Here is a 16,797-nt window from a genome sequence, read left to right as displayed (position 1 = left end):
CCAGACACAGGGGCAATGCCCACGGCTCTGACCTCAGCCCTGGCCTTGCATCCCATGGCTGAGACTAGAGGCTGCCCACCACCTCCTTGGGGACCTCCTGTTTCTGGTCTGGTACGTAGCAGGTGCTGTCGTTGTTTCTAATAAAAATGATAGTTTTCTTATTATTGTTAAAGCCATCTTCCACATATAAATAGTAAACCTGAGTGGGCGGGATCACCCCAGGCTCAGGGCGGTCTCTTTCAACTCCTCCCCTCCCTTTTGTCACTATTCCAAATATTAGTAATTGCTTTGATTCCAAAAATGTCTGCTATGTGTCAGGTACTGTTAGGGAGCACTTGACACACATTATCTTTAATCTTCCTGCCTGCCCTGCCAAGGAGGGGTGAGCATATCCACTTTACCAATGGGGAACAAACCTAGAGAGGTAAAATGACTTGTCTGAGGTCATCCATCCATCTACCCATCTATCCATTTATCCATTCATTCATTTACTCGGGGATGATTGAGTACGTACAAAGTACCGGACTCTAACGTGCTAAATTAAATGTGGTTGATAACAATGGCAGGTAATAACAGAGTCCTGCTCCGAGGAAACTCACCATCTGGTAAGGAAACAGGTGAGGAAATAGACAACTACAATTACAGAGGAAGTGTAGGGGGCTGTGGGAGCACCCTGGAAATATATCCAACACAGCCTGAAGGTCAGGGAGGCTTCTCCAAGCTAACATCTAAGCTGAGAGGTGAAGGGTGAATAGAAGTTAGCCAGGTGAGGGGTGGGGTGGGTGAGGAGACATGTAGAGTGTTGCAGACAGAACAAAAAGTGTATGCCAGCGCTGTGGGAGGAGTGTTTGGTACCTGTATTTGTGAAGAACGAAAGCTGTATGTGCAGTAGGATAGTGCTGTCATGACGAATGGTCTGGAAAGGGGGCAGAAGGTAAATTGGGAGGCTGGAATGGGGATCCTGGTCAATCAGGCCCGGAGCTGAGATGCTGCAGGATCTAGGAGCAGAGTTTCCATGCTTCTGAGCTCCTGGAGACAATCCCATGTGCTTGCCAGGCCCTGGGCCCAGCCTGTCAGCCTGGCCAGCGTCAGGCCAGGATTCCAATGGCCACAGTGCCCTCTAGTGTCCACCAGTCCATCTTGCAGCCTCCACCTCAGTGTGAATCGTCTATCTCCCACCAATACTTAACTGACCTGTGTGACTAGGTGCCCTGTGCTGGATGCTGAAGACACTGGGATGAATAAGACCTGGCCCCTGTCCCACAGAGCTTCTGGCCCATAAGAGGCAACAGACAGTGCTGAGAGAAGTGCAGGGTGGGAAGAACAGAGGGGAGGAGTCGGGGCAGGTTCCCTGTGGGTACAACCTTTGAGCTGACTTGTGAAGAACAAGGGGGAGCTAGAGAGGTGGGGAGGTAGCCATGGGGCCGGGTGGTGAGGAAGGGCCTTTTGAACAGAGGGACTGCACAGGCAAAGATAAGTGTGGACAGCAGAGTGGCAGAGAATTACAAGCACTTCTGTCTGGGTGAAGCACAGAGTGAAGATTGGGGGAGGCTGAGACCTGTTGGAGGTGGGAGGTAGGGGCCAGCTCACAGAAAGTTCTAGGATTCCTGCCTACCACTAGCTCAGAGTAAACACTTAGTGAATGGACTCATATAAGGAGCTTCCCTATTCTTTTGGGATCACTAGCCCATCTGAGCATCTGATGAAAGCTTTGTTCTCCCCAGAAACATGCTGTTACTCGATATTTGTCATACAGCTTCAGGGGCATCAGAGACACCCCCATGCCTCTCCACGAACCACAGGCTGCCAAATTGTCCTTAGTATAAATACTAAAACTTGATTGTGGCCTCCAAGGCTCTGCATACTCAGGCCCCTGCCTACATCTCCAGTTTCGCCCTTTTTCCTTTTGCTTTTTCCACTCGTCCCCTTTGGCCTCTTTGCAGTTCCTGGAAATACTGCCTCAGGTCCTTTGCTCAAGTTGTTTCCTCTGCGTAGAACATTCTTCCCTGCTACCTCCACTTTTTGCCCAGTTTAATTCCATTAGTCTTTGAATGTCTGTCTCCTCTCACTTGGATATAAGTTTCATGAGATCAAATTGTTTACTACCCTTAATCAATGCTGTATCTGGCCCCCGGCCCAGTGCCTGGTCTGCAGAATCTATTGGATAAGTGAATGAAGGCCTTGACAGTACCCTGTGGCTGGGTCAAGCTCCTCACCCATAATTCCTTTTTTCCCTTCAGCCCCTGGTGGGTCATCACATGAGTCTACCCAGCATGCTCAGATATGTCTGAATTGCAAGAGTGGCCCAGATTAAGAGATATTTTCCTAGAAATCTTCCCATCCTGAAAACAAACAGCCTTCTCATAGGTCCCTCTGCCTCCCTGGGAGAAGGGAGAGATTCTCTCAGGCTCAAGCTGAGACACTTCATTATGTGCACATTCGTCTCACTGAATCCTCCCAAGAACCTATGAGGTGGAGATTGCCACTTGTCTTTTAGATGTGAATAAACTGAGCCTCAGAGGGCTTTCTAGCTTAAAGTGGATGAGATGGAACTTGTACTTGGCTCTACCAGGCACCAAAGTGTAGGCTCTTTGCTTCATCAGCGAGGAGAAGGGGTTTTGCCCAAGGTCACACAGCAACAGCCTTAGGGCCAGGACTAGAATTTCAGTCCCTGAACTCCTGCCAAGTCAAGAGGAAGGTTTGGGCCAGAGGTGCAGCTCTTAGCACAGTAACTGCAAGTGGGCACCAGGTGCAGCTGCAGCAGGAAGTAGGAGGTTCTGAAGGAGAGAGAAAAGAACAGGGCCTGAGGCCAGAGCCCTGAGGACCAGGGGGCTTTACTGGGGGGGGCAGAGGGAGAGGAGGAGGCCATGAAGGACCCACAGATGCCAACTTTATCGTGGTCCAGAGGGCCTCCCTCTCGCTCAGCAGCTTTGGCTTTCTTGAGAGGAACCAGCTGCCCCAGCAGGGAAGCAGGAAGGCTGGCCTGCTACCTGTCAGTTCCTATTCCTTCTAGATCACTGTACCCTTGGCCCCTCCCAGGGCCGCCTTCTGCTCAGAACAGCCGGGAGCCTGGGCTCTGGAGCCGTGAAAGGATAGAAACACTCTGAGCTGGATCTGGTGTGCCCTTCAGGAGCCCCACATCCTTCAAATCCTCCACATTCTCTCCTTCCACCAGCCCCATCCACATGGAGGGAGAGAGATGACTATGGCAGATAGGTGGGGAGTTGGGGCCCCTAGATTCTAGTCTGACTGTCTGTATGAACTTCAGTAAGACTCTTCCCCTCTCCAGGCCTCAATTTTCCCATCCATGAAATCAAGCAGGGTAATTTCCTGGGGAAAACAGCTTCTTGATTGTGAAGGGCATTTCTTTGGCTTTTTGCTCTCCTCTTCAGGGAGCCTTTCTCTCAGCCAGTCCAGAAAACAACATAGAAGAAAGTGAGAACTTACTGTAATGGTCAAGAATATTGGCCAGGGCCTCAACTTGATTTCCCCAAATATATGAGTTGAATTTTACTTGATCTGGAGCATCCCAGAACAACCCAATAGTCTCTTCAGCTGTGCTGAAGATGAGGACGTTTGCTAAAAGCTTCTATGGAAAGGTTTCTGTGTTCACAAGGGGACAGATTCCAGATTCAGGAATGGCCAAACCAGATTCTGATCTTGGGGTTTTGTCACTTACTGGCTGTATTATTTGTGCCTCATTACTTAACATTTCTCCATCTCATTTTTTCTCTTCAGGAGAATGGGGCTAGTGACATAGACTTGACAGGGTGCTTGGGGAGATTCTGGCGGAGGTGCACATAGGGAGCCCAGCCTGGGGTTTGGCCCAGAGGAGTCACTGTGAGCTCTCAAAGCGGCTTCCTCTTACCAGGAGTTCCCAGCACTCCTGGGGGAGCAGGGGAAGGAGCAAAGTTTCCAGTTGCAGTCTGGCCTACAGCCCAGCTGGCCTGGCCCCGCCTCCTTGGTTCCTCCTTCTAGGGAAGGGCTGGGGAGGAGGGGTTGGTGACACGGTGGAGGCACCGCCCAGGCCAGGGGGCCTGCCCTCTGGACAGGTCCAGACCCATGGAGACCCCCGGGAGGAGTAGCAGGTAGGAACCTGGACCCCCCACTCCAAACCCTGCAGCCTGAACCCCTTCCTTTCTGCCCAGGCCTGGACCCGATCCCTGGGCTGCTGATTCAGCAGCTTCCTGGCTTCCTGGTTTCTGGCTCCCCTCTTGGACTCTTGGAGGCTTGGGGGAGGGAGCCAGCTCAAGTGGGTGAGCCCATAGGCGTCCGGGTGTCCCGCACTGTAAGGGCCCTGGAACCTTGAACAGTGCAGTCTGGGGCCTGGGAGGGGTATGATTGGTGGCTGCCCTGGCTTGCTAGCTTGGCCTGTCACTGCAGGACTCCCTATAGCTGCTCAGATTCTCTGATACCAATATTCCAGCAGCCTTAGGGTCTCTGGTCTCAGGATTAATGAGATAATGAGTCAAGGACTTGGCCTGGTAACTGGCACATAGATGGCCCTTGAGAAACAGTTGTTCTGAAGATGATGATGATTCCAGAATCTCTGATAAGAAGAGTCTCAGATTCCAAGATTCCGTAAGGTTCTAAGATTTGGGCATCGTCAAATTTGCAGCAAGTGAGATAGTGGGCGGCTGGCCTGGCCTGGCCTGCAGCCACCTCTCCGGGCCTTTACTTGGGCTCTTGACTGGCCAGGCCCTGACCACAACCTGCCTTCAGGGGCTTGTGGAGGATGGGGGCTGGCTGACTTGATAGGGTCAGCTCCACTCCCAGCATCTGCCCCGAGCTGGGTAGAGCAGGGACCAGGCCTTCAGCCTCACTACCCTGCTGTCCTTTCCATTCTCTGGACTTTGATTGTGGGAAGCAGGACGCAGAGGGGCCTTTGGACCCTGCAATAGGGGTGGGGACACAGCACTGGGGGGGGGTGGGCGGAGCCTGGGCACTGCCCTGGGGTGGGGGCACAGCACTGGCCTTGGAAGCAAAGGCTCCTGCTCCTCTGAACCACCCTGTTTGGCTAGCTGGGCCCCACCCGCCCACTCACCCCCTAGTCCCATCCTGTCACCAAGACCTCTGAGACCTTGTCAGCTCTCCTCCGCCCTCGCCTCTCCTCTCCTTTGCTCTGGCTCTCTCTGCCTCTCCCTGTCTTCTCTCTGTGTTCTTTGTCTTGCCCTTTCTCTGTCTTCCCTCTTTCTCTGTCTTTCTCTTTTTCTGTCTCACCCTTTCCTTGTCTCTTTCGGTTTCTTGCTGTCTCTCTCCCTCTCTTCCTACAGTGTTTCCTCCACCTGCCTGGCCTGGGTTCTTCCCACTCTTCAGACCCAGAGCCTCTCTTCTCTCCATTCCCTCCCTCCCTTCTTGTGAGGGGTCTTCTATAAGGGGGCATCCCCCCATATGTCTTTTGCCTTTCTCTTTCATCCCCCCTTCCTGCTCCCTTCTTCCCTACCCGTGTGGCGTCTGGTGTGAGGAGGGCTCCCTTTCCCCTTCCTTGCTGTGGTGTCCCGGTGTCTCCGTGGCCAAGGTCCCCACGGAGTCACCTGGAACACAGGAGGCCCAGCCTAGCTCTTTTGTCTCTGCTGCCCCCTGTTGTCGTTGTGTTCTGTTTGTGGTTCGAGTGCCGTCCTCTCTTTCTTGACTTTGTGGTTTTTTTTCTTTTTTTCTTCCTTCCTCCTTCCTCCTTCCTCCTTCCTCCTTCCTTCCTCCTTCCTCCCTTCCTTCCTTCCTCCCTCCCTCCCGCTCTCCCTCCCTCCCTCCCTCCCTCCCTCTCTTTTTCCCTTTCTCCCTTCCCTCCTTGCCTCCCTACCTCCCACTCCTCCTCTTCCATGCCTTATCTCCCACCACCCCTTCCTCCCAGTCTTCCCTTTCCCCTCCCCCACTCACTCTCACCTCCTTGTCCCCATTCCCCACCTTTCCTTTCCCCTCCCTCCCTGTCTCTCTCTCTGTCTCTCTCCCTCTCTCTGTCTCTCGCTGTCTCTCAGGTCCACAGCGTCTCATACTCTACACCAGTATTGCTGTCCTACTCAGGTCCTTGACTCCATGAAGCTTACCCCCTCAGGCAGGCTGGCAGAGAGCAGGTAAGAGCTAGACCCATCCCTCCCCTAATCCTTCACCCTTCCAGACAAATATGCAATATCATTGCCAGACCCTCCCCCTATCTCCCTCTAGCCCCTGGAATGATTGTGGAATGGGTGTCCGTGCGCATGTGAGGAGAGTGACTAGGGGACCAGGTCAGGAGACCAACGAGGACATTCAGAATCCTTTTGTAGTTTGTCCTTCCTAAAAAAAATCCTTCCCTAGATACCTGCCCCCAAAAGCGGGAGTGGTTGGTCCTAGAATATGTAACAAGTGTTTTAAAGGATGAGTAAGAGTTTGCCAGTTGGATAGGACTGGGAAGGGTGTTTAGGCAGAAGGAACAATTTGCCCACACCTTTGGAGAACAACATTATTTCCAAGTTAATTGGAAAAAACATTTTATATTTTCTAATTATAATGCAATAAAATGAATATTAATAGCAATGGCAAAAAAGCTAGGCCCATTTGAAAGTTTAAAAATACTTGTGTTAAAGAGGAAATAACAATGGAATTTATGGACTATTCAGAATAAATGTCAATGAGAATACTATCTATCAAAACCTATGGGATATAATCATGGAGGTTCCCAGAGGAAAATTTATAGTCTTAAATGCTTTTACTAAATGATAAGACAGTTTAAATTAAATGAACTAGTTATTCCACTGAAGAATCTAGGAAAAGAACAACCCAAAGAAAGCAGAATAAAGTAATTACTATAGATAAAACCAGAAATTAATGAAATAGAAAACAAAACATTTGATAAACTAGGAGACCAGTAAACTGGAAAAACCATCCTCTGGCAAATATTTCCGAGGAAAAAGCAAGAAAATAAAATAAGGTATGATGAAGGAGGAGACGAAAAAACTCATAAGATAAACAAAACAGAAACAGACCCATAGATACAAAGAACAAACTGATGGTTACCAGATGGGACAGGGCTTGGGGTGCAGGGTGAGAAAGGTGAAAGGATTAGGAAGTACAAATTGGTAGTTACAAACGAATCGTAGGGCTGTAAAGTACAGTATAGGGAATATAGTCAATAATATTGTAAAATCTATGTGTAGTGTCAGATGGGTACTAGACTTACGGGGGGAATCACTTCATAAGTTATATAACTGTCTAACCACTACATTGTACACCTGAAAGTAATATAAGATAGTATTGAATATCAACTATAGTTAAAAAATAGTCATGGGGATATATAGTACAGCATAGGGAATATAGTCAATATTCTAATAACTATGTACAGTGTCAGTTGGGTAATAGACTTATTGGGGTTATTTGTGAGGTATGTAAATGTCTAATCACTATGTTGTTTTGTACACCTGGAACTAACAAAAAAAGAAAGAAAATGCCTTGTATAATTTTATACCAATAAATGTGAAAATCTAGATGAAATGGGTGGTTTTCTAGGAACATATGAATTAGCAAATGACTTAAGGATTGGCAGAAAACCTGAACAGACTAGAACAATATAGTAGAAATTTAAAAGATGGTCCAAATTTTCTCCTCAGAAATGGTACCAGGCTCAGTTGGTATGATGGAAGTTCTATCGAATCTTGAAAGATCTGATAATAGGAAAAGATTGACAGCTTTCCAGTTCGGTCCAGAAGGCTAGGATAACTGGACAGGTTTAGACAGAAAAAAAAGAGGAATACTATAGCTTAATCTCACATATTAATAGAGTAACAAATATTTTAATTATCAAACTAAATCCATTAGTGTATTAAAAGAAAAATGAGTCATGACAAATGAAGGTTTGTCCCAGGAGTGCAGGGATTGATCAACATTAAGAAAGATGTTATTGTAATTAATTACATTAATAGATTAAAGAGAAAAGATCACATAACTAGCTCCATAAATGCTGAAAAAATAATCTGATAAAATTACATATTCATTCTTGATTTAAAAACTCTTAGTGTCTTAGTTATCTCTTGCTGCATTGGGGTAATTTGTTACACAGCAATAGATAACTAGTACAGTAAGCTAGGAATCAATGGAAACTTCCTTAACTTGGTAAAGAATTTTTGTCAGAAACCAAAGACAATCATCAAATATAACAGGGAAGTACTAGATAAATTTCCGTTAAATTCAGGAACAAAATAAAGATGACTGCTATCACTGTCACTAACCATTGTTTTTCTGGAAGTTTAACCAATGGAGTTAAAAAAAGAAATAAGTGGCATAAATATTAGAAAGAAAGAGTCAGAGTTAGCATGACTTGAAGATGATAAGGTTGTCTACTTAGATATGCAAAGAGAATAAAAGGAAAAATTATTAGAACTAATAAGAAAATTTGGGGAGATGGGGAGATGCAAGATAAATAAATATACACCCAAACTATTAGCTTCTCTGAATACCAGCAATAACTAATTAGAAGACATAATAGAAAAAGATTCCATTCACAACAGCAAAAAAATTATAAAATTCCTAGGAATTTACAATAAATGAAATAGTTTTCTGTAGACAACTATAAAATTTCACCAAAGGCTATAAGAAGGCTTGAAGAAATCAAGAATCCTATCCTATTTCTTGATGGGAGGATTCAATATGATAAAAATGACATTTCCCTACCAATTTGGTCAAAAGGTTCAATGCATTTCTCATTAAAATGTCAGTGGTATTTTCTTTGAGAATTGGACAATTGGATTTTGAAGTTCATTTGGAAGACTAAATGCCCGCGAACTACTAAGAAAAATTTTAAAAAGAACAATGTGGGGCAACTTGCCCTATTAGATACAAAAGCTTATGTAAAGCTGCAGTAATTAGAAATATTATATCATCACAGAAATAGAGGAATACATAAATGGAACAAAATAGAGAGTTTAGAAAGAAATCCATATATTCATGTGGGAATTTAATTTATGATAAAGGACACCTTTCAAATCAGTGGGGAGTCAGTAAATCGGATGGGACTATTGGCTACCACTTGAAAAAAAAAAATTGTTAAACCCCTACCTCATACAAAAACAAAAAAAAAACTGTAAAAGTGCCAAAGGAAAATCCAGAACATTTTTATAATATTAGAGAAGCCTTTCTGAGCATGACTTGAAAAACCATAAGCCATAAAGTGAAGAGCAATAATTTTGATAACATTAAAGTTAAGAACTTCTGTGTTCTTAACTTTAAAAGATAGTATATAGAAAATTAAAACATAAACAACAGGCAAGGAGAAAGTATTTGCTACCTAGGTATCAAGCAAAGATAATATCTCTGTCTGTATCTATATTGTCTCCTGGAAATCAATAAGAAAAATTGATTTAAAATGGAGAAATGACATGATTTGACAATTCAGAGAAGAAATAGATAATTAGCTAATGAATGAGAAAAAATGCTCAAGCTTAATAATAGCTAAAGAAATGTAACTAAAACAACAATGAAGTACCAATTTTAAAGTACGAAAATTTAAAAGATTGAAAGGGTTGTGAGGAAACAGAACCTCTCACATACCTTGATTGGAGTGCAAATTGGTACCATTTTTTTAAATCGGATAATTTGTTAGTTGCCACCAGAATCTTAAATGTCATATACTTGCAAGGCGGGATCCATGTCTTGAAGCTAGATTTCCTTAGGTTTTACTACTAGATGCACCCCAGTTTGGCCAACCAGAGACCTTTTCTAAAACACCTCAATCCTAACTTCAAACGTAAACCATGCTGTGCAACTCTTTATCACATGCCCACAAGGATGGCGTTCTCATCCAACTCTCAATGAAAAGGTTGCATGGTATATGCTTCCCAAAATAAAAACAGGATTATGAATAGAAATACTGTTTATTTTTAACCAGTCTATAAAAATGTTAAAGCAACGGGAATAAATTTTATCTACATTTTAAACAAAATGTGCATTCCTTTAGCCCAGCAATTCAACTTTTAGGGATCTATCATTCAAAACTACTTCCAGACATATGCAAAGATATTCATTGCAGCATTGTTTATAATAGCGAAAAATTAAAACAACTTAAATGTCCATCGGTAAGGAACAGGTTTTCCTCCATGATTCACCCGTAGTATATGGATTACTCTGTAGCAGATCAAAAGAAGAAGATGTATCTCCATGTACTGGCATAGGAAGATGTCCAAGGCTTAGTGTTATATGAGAAAACCCAGTTGCAGAACAGGGCTTATAGTATGATCCCATTCTTGTAAGGAAAACAAAAGCCCCATAACAATAATGACAACATGTTATACACACCCTGTCACAGTTTCAAAAGTACTGGCGTTTTCCCTTGGTCCTGTTTCCTTACTTTCACTCACTCATTTACCTCCTCCTCCTCTATATCTTTTTCCTGTACCCAACTGTTCAGATCTTGCTTTTCCTTTTAATAACTAGTTCAAATACTACCGCATTCACTTAGCAAGCATTTGTCCAGCCTGCTCAGTTAAGCCTTGTGCTGAACCTTAGTAGGATAGAGGAAGAAACTGTATCTGGTTCTCCCATGAGCGAGTTCAAGTCTACGTGAGCATGACTTAAAAACCCATAAGCCATAAAGTGAAGAGCAATAATTTTGACTACATTAAAGTTAAGAACTTCTGTGTGAAAAAAGATACTACTCATAGATACAAAGTTAAAACAGAAACAACAGCTTAGGAGAAAATATTTGCTGCATAGATATCAGGCACAGGTTAATATCTCTGTCTCTATCTATATTGTCTCCTGGAAATCAATAAGAAAAAGGTGTGCAACCCACACCTAGAAGGGAGAGAGACACAGACAGTGACAGCGTAGTGTGGTTTGGGATGGGGCAGAAGTAAGATCAGAGGGCAGCTGGAGGAGGGGTACCTAACCCTATCTGTCCCCTACAGGAGGGGACGTGTGTATGGAGTCTTGAACTTTCCTTCCTCCCTGAACTCTGCTAGAAATGATTGCCCGCTTTGGCTCTTCTAGGCGGGATGACCTAATGGGGGAAAAACGGTTGAGTCGGTACCTTTATTCAAGTCCAAGTTTGGCCACCTACCAACTCTATGACTTTGGCAAGCCATTTAACCTCTGAGCCTGTCTCCTCATCTGTGTAATGATAATGCTTACTTACCTCTCAGGGCTGATTTTAGTATTGGAGATGATACATGTAAAACTCCTGGGTGACTATCAATTCTTGAAGGGCAGGGACTACCCATGTCTTGTTTTACTCACAGCCCAGTGTGTAGCATTGGATTAGACTGGATCTAAAAGCTGTACGTGTCTGGAATGGTCCTGAGGCAAAGGATGAGCCTGACCATAGTGGGGCTTTGGGATGAAGAGGCTGAGAGTAGTAGTATATAGGATAGAGGGGATTTCACCAAAAGAAGAGATAGCCAGGTGCCTGGTCTTAGAATGAAGGTAAAACAGGAGGGAAAATAAAAGGCGGCGGCCCTGGGAAATGGAGCCCAGGTAGGGTATTCTGACCTTGATTCTTGGTCCTGTTCTTTTGCTGATGCCGTCTCCCAATCTCACAGTCCACGGCAGGGAAGCATGGTGGACCAATATTTGTATTGGTGCCAACATGTCTCAGTTTCAGTCCCAACTCTGTCACTCACTAGCTGGGTGACCTTAAACAACTCACATCACAACTCTGAGCCTGGGTCCTTATCTGTTAAAAAGGACGCAATATCACCAACATCATGGGGATTATTTATTGGAGAGTGGATGAGATCATAAATAGAATTCACCAAACTGAGTGCCTGCCACACAATAGGTACTCAAAAAAGAGTAGCAGCAAAAATAAATTTAAAAAAAAGAAATGAAATGAAATGAAACAAAAAAAAGGGTGGGAGCGTAGCAGTTATTAGCATTCATTTCAGTAGATATTTATGGAGCTCTGCTATGGCCAGGGCTTATGCTGGGTAATGGTTCTCGCCTTCCACAAGTTCCCAGTCAGTTCGGGAGACTGGGAAGAGCTATGACTGAGGAGAGCATGGGGGGCTGTGGAAGCCCAGAGGAAGGGATCTGGCTCCATCTAGAGCTGGCACAGGTCAACCTAGCCTAAGAGCTGAGTCTTAGAGGATGAGGAAGAGCCAGGGACAGAAGGGTGAAGAGTGGAAGAACATTCCAGGAAGAAGGAACAGCATATGCAAAAGAAGCAGCTGGATGTTATTGGGTAGGGCCAGAGGTCCTTAACCTGGGGTGCATAGGTCCCTCATGGGCTTCAAGTGACCCATGAACCTCCTGAAATTGAATGAAAAATGTTGTGTATGTATACCTATGTGTATTTTTTGTCAAGGAGATGGTTAATGGCTTTCATTAAATGCACCAAGGGTTTGTGTTTCCCCCAAATGATTAAGAACCAGTGTTGCTGGTGATAAAGTGTCATGTAAATGGATCCTAACTAAATAGGAGAGAAATTTGGTAAAATTTGTGATTTAAAAACATCACGTTAGCAATATGAAAAATGGATTGTAAGTACGGAAGCCAGCTGTAAGGTGCAAACTTGCGTGTTGGCATAAAAGAAATGGATTCGAGCAGGGCTATTGTGTGTTGGACTACTCTAGTGGGCACCATTCACATAGAAGCATTTTAACTTCAAATTCTGGAACCCAAATTCTTTGAGAGCTGTTAATGAGATAGACCCAATAGAAGATGAGAGAAAGGGAGGAGGCCGGGATGAGCTGGCGTTAGCAGAGGGCCAGAGGGATATGGGTCCAGGGTAATAACTCAGGAGGAAAAAGGAACCCCTGTTAGTGCTCACCCAGCACCCAAACTCTTTGATCCTAGACATAATTACTGCCTTCCATCCTACTCCTGGTACTCGGAGATCCTGAGGGACCCTGGAGACACTTATTTCTCTATGGACTTTGGAGAGGAACTACTTCCGGTTTGTGAGTTTTCTGAAGAAAGTAGTGTGTGAGCCAGTCACTCAAAGTCTATAAAGATTCTGAGAGGTAGAAGTGGGAGAGGATGCTCTGAGAGTGTACACAAAGGCCTGGAGGTGAGAAATGGTAAAACTAAACACCGGAGGGTGCGGAAGTTAGACATGCCTCACAGCTCTCTGGGGCATTCAGGCTTCTTTTTTGTGGTAGGCAGCTGGAGAGCCATGGGCAATTCTTGAGCAGGGAAAATGACATGATCAGATTAGCATTTTAGAAGGAAGGGAAAGTAGGGAGGAGGCTGTTGCAGTAACCCCAGAGAGAGATAAGCTAACATAGTGGCCATGGCGATAGAGCAGAGGAGATAGACTTGAGAGGTGGTTGGGAGGAAGAAAGGACGGGAGTTAGAGACTGAATAGATAATGGGGGGTTGGGCATGGAGATGACTGAGGGTGGAGCTCACAGTAAGTTGCAGTGTTCGGGCCTGGCAATGCATTCATTCATTCAACAAATATTTATGGAGTGCCAGGCACTGTGCTGGGAATTGGGAATATACAAGCAATGAACAACACAGATGCCTGTCCTGAGACATCTTACAGTGGGTGAGACAGATAATCAATAAACAAACAACTAAATATATAGACTGCCTGGCGCCACACCTATCTGGGGAACGATGTTCCAGATGGAAGGAACAGCAGTGCTCATTGTGTTTGAGGGAGACCAGCAGGGAGACCAGTATGATTGGAAAGTGAACAAGGGGTAAGAGGAGTAGGAAATGAGGTAGCAGGGGTCAGATGTTGTATATATAGCCTTTGGGAGCTATTTAGAAGGTATAATCAGCAGGATTTGGTGCCTAGAATTGCTAAGGGAGCAGGAAGGTGACTCCCAGGTATGTTCTGGGCATGGGTGACTGGGTGGATAGTGGTGACTTTCACTAAGGTGGGAAATGCAGGAGGACAGGTTTGCAGTGGTGAGATGCTTAAGTTAGAGGTCCCTGTGAGCTCTGAAGGCCCTAAGGGCCATCTCAGTGGAGCGTCCAGCAAGCATTAGGCTTGATGGGTCTGGGACCCAGGAGAGAGACTATGTTAGAGAGAGAGCTGCAGGGGTCCTCAGCCGTACCTGAAGTTATGAAATGGAATGATATCAGTGACGGAGAGTGTGGAATGAAAGAGAAGAGGATGGGTGCAGAACTGGGGAAGAGGTACCAACACATAAGGACTGGGGAGAGCAAGAGGAGCTGGGGGTGGGCAGAGAAGTAGGAGGAAATCCAGCAGGGAGTGGGCTCACTGAAGCAGAGGAAGGAAAGAGCCCTCCGCCTGCAGGAGGGGCTTGTTAAGAGTGGCAAATGTTACAGCTGGGGGATGTAAAATGAAGGTGGAAGAGAGTCTATTGGCTTTAACCACTAGGAGATCCTGGGTGACCTTACTAAGAAGAGTTTCTGTGGCGTGGTGGGCGCATGAGGCAGATTGCAGTGGGTTGAAGAGCTTGTGGGAGGTACTGAAATGGAGATGGCCAGTGTAGACGAGTTTCTCAAGAAGTGTAGCTATGAAGAGGAGAGGGGCAGCGATTGCTAGAGGGAGATGTGGGGGCAGATAGAGGGTTTTTATCCCAGATGGGAGATACTTGAGCTTCTATAAATGTTGGTAGGAAGGAGGCACAGAGAGGGAGAGGTTGAAATATGGGAGGAAGAGGGGATGATTGCTGTGGAGGAGGTAGCAGGAGTGGGCTCCACAGCCCAGGTGGAGGGACTGACCTTAAATAGCATAGGGGCCCTCTCTTTGTTACAGGGAAGGAAAGCAGAGGCAGTGGTGGTAGCGAGGGCAAATACAAGGGCGTAGAGGAGACTGGTGAAAGAAATGTTTCAGGCAAGTTCAAAGCAACAAATGGAGATACCTGGCCAAAGGCATGGATGCTGGGGCTAGGAGGAAGCAAAGAATACTTCTGGTTGGGAGTCAGGGAGGACTTCCTACAGGAAGCAGCATTTGAGCTGGACCATGAAGTTCAGACAGGATTTCGATAGGCAAAGATCGGTGCAGAAGGAAGAAATAGTCAGCAAAGGGATAGAGATGTGAAAAGGCTGGACATGCTGATGGAATCATGAACAAGCTAGCATGATGAAGGCTGGCCATGAGCAAGCAGGATAACATTGATGCCACTGGTAATGACAGTAATGATAACAGTTACCATGTGTGAAGCACCAAACCTACCCTGTGGCAGTTGCTTTACGTACTTGAATTCGTTTAATCCCGGCACGCCCCGCAGAATAGGTGTTTCCTCATTTTGCAGATAAGGAAAGGAAGTCCTAGAGAGGTGAAGAAATGGACCCAAGTTCACCCAGCTAGTAGGCGGTGGGGCTGATAATTCAAACCCAGGCCTGTCTGACGCTAAAGCCCCGTGCTTTTTTTCACCTAACAGGAAAGGCCAGGTGAGGCCATATGGTGAGGGAGAGTTGAATGCCAAATTGAGGAGTCTGAACTTTATCCAGAAAGCAATGGGGAGCCACGGTGGGTGTCTGAGCAGAACAGATTCATGCTCGAAGGAGGGCTTAAGAAAGGCTAATGTGGTCCAAGAGGGTAGGGAGAAGAAATCAGAAAGTGGCTGCAGTATCAAAGTGAAGGGTAGCAGAGGTCTGGCCTGGCTACGAGGGGAGCGAGCAGTGGGCCTAAAAGATTATTTGTTCCTCATGACAGCCTTGAGAGGTGTGAAGTTTTCTTCTCCTTTTATAGATGAGGAATGGGAGACTCAGAAAGCAGGAGCTACTTGCCTAGGACTTGAGCCCTGGTTCATGTGATTTTGCTGACTCATGAGTTTAATGACTCAGTGACTGTGGAACAATGTGTCAAAGGGAACTCTGAGTGTGAGGAAAGTGTGCATGCATGGATGTGTGTGCATATGTGTGCGCTTGTCTGTCTGGCAGATCGACAGCAGCGTTTTCCCTTGCCTGTCCTCTTTCCTTCCCATCTCTTCCCAATCCTCTAGTTTCCTGGATTCCATACTTACTGCCTCTCCCAGCCAAGGAGGCTGGGAGTGGGGTGATACTGCTTCATTGGCTCTCCCCAGAAGAGGCTGTTCACTCCCAAGGCACCTGGTCACCCTCCCCTCCACCTCTGTTCTGTCTGTCCATCCACCCCATGAAACTGTAGCCCAGCTCCAGTGACTGGCACCTCCAGACTGGCCCCTGGTAGTGCTCCACAGTACCCTAGGGACAGGCGTTTGTTCCTGCAATGACTCCTCCCTGCCTCTGTGGCACTTCTGTATGGGTGCAAAGGGCCACCTTGGGAATTAGATTCAGCTCATGAGCAGTGAACCATAACGACCATCATACTCACGTTGCTCATGTTTGCCAGGCACTTGATGTGTGTTCCAGTCCTTGAAACAATCCCGTGGGGTTGGCTTATGAGCCCCATTTTTCCAGATGAGAAAACTGAGGCTCCAGGAAGGGCAATAATTTGCCTGGGGGACATAGCCTGGAAATACTTGTAGAGCTGGCATTGGAACCCAGGTCTCTTTGTTTCCAAAGATGTGGGCTTTCCACACTCCATTTCTAAGCATCTCCCATTTTCCCAGCCCTGAGCCTTCAGGAAATACAAATCTTTGTCCTTTAAGGGCAGGGTGGATTTCTAGAGCTAGTACCAAATTCACCCGAAGACCCTGGAGGGATGAGTCTGAGGTGTGGAGTTCCGGGAACTCCGGGTCTAAATCCTGACTCTACCCTCACCCAGCTATGTGACCTGGGGCAGGTTATCGACCCTCTCCGCTGAGCTTCAATTCCCTCATCTCTAAATTGTTGCCGAGTTGTTAGGGGAGTTAAATGAGATGATGTATGCAAAGTGCCCCAGAGAGCTGGTTACTACTATTTATATTCAAATGAAGGTACTGCCTCACCTGGTCAGAGGTGGAGTTTATATCCCCTGGGCAAGACCTGAAGACTGAGCCCAGCCTGGGT

At 46.0% G+C, this 16,797-nt stretch overlaps 1 protein-coding gene across 4 annotated transcripts in view; it reads left to right on the top strand.

Moving 5' to 3' along the window:
- Nucleotides 1-16,797, top strand: part of IQSEC2 (IQ motif and Sec7 domain ArfGEF 2) — a 75,980-nt gene that overhangs the window by 30,460 nt on the left and 28,723 nt on the right. The window contains exons 1-2 of one of the 4 annotated variants that reach the window (XM_074324136.2): nucleotides 3,936-4,088; nucleotides 5,976-6,071. The exons of 1 other annotated variant lie outside the window; for it this stretch is intronic. In XM_074324136.2, coding sequence (XP_074180237.1) covers nucleotides 4,063-4,088; nucleotides 5,976-6,071 — 122 coding nt within the window. In that variant the 5' untranslated portion in view covers nucleotides 3,936-4,062. Of the gene's footprint in view, nucleotides 1-3,935; nucleotides 4,089-5,975; nucleotides 6,072-16,797 lie in introns of those variants that run through there. 2 more of the 4 variants (XM_074324134.2, XM_074324137.2) reach the window with 2 other exon arrangements.

This window comes from Rhinolophus sinicus, chromosome 18 (assembly GCF_057876585.1).
Source record: "Rhinolophus sinicus isolate RSI-liver-muscle chromosome 18, RSI-T2T, whole genome shotgun sequence".
NCBI lineage: Eukaryota > Metazoa > Chordata > Mammalia > Chiroptera > Rhinolophidae > Rhinolophus > Rhinolophus sinicus.
The sequence above is the reverse complement of the archived record's forward strand: the minus strand, read 5'-3'. Positions and strand labels throughout refer to the sequence as shown.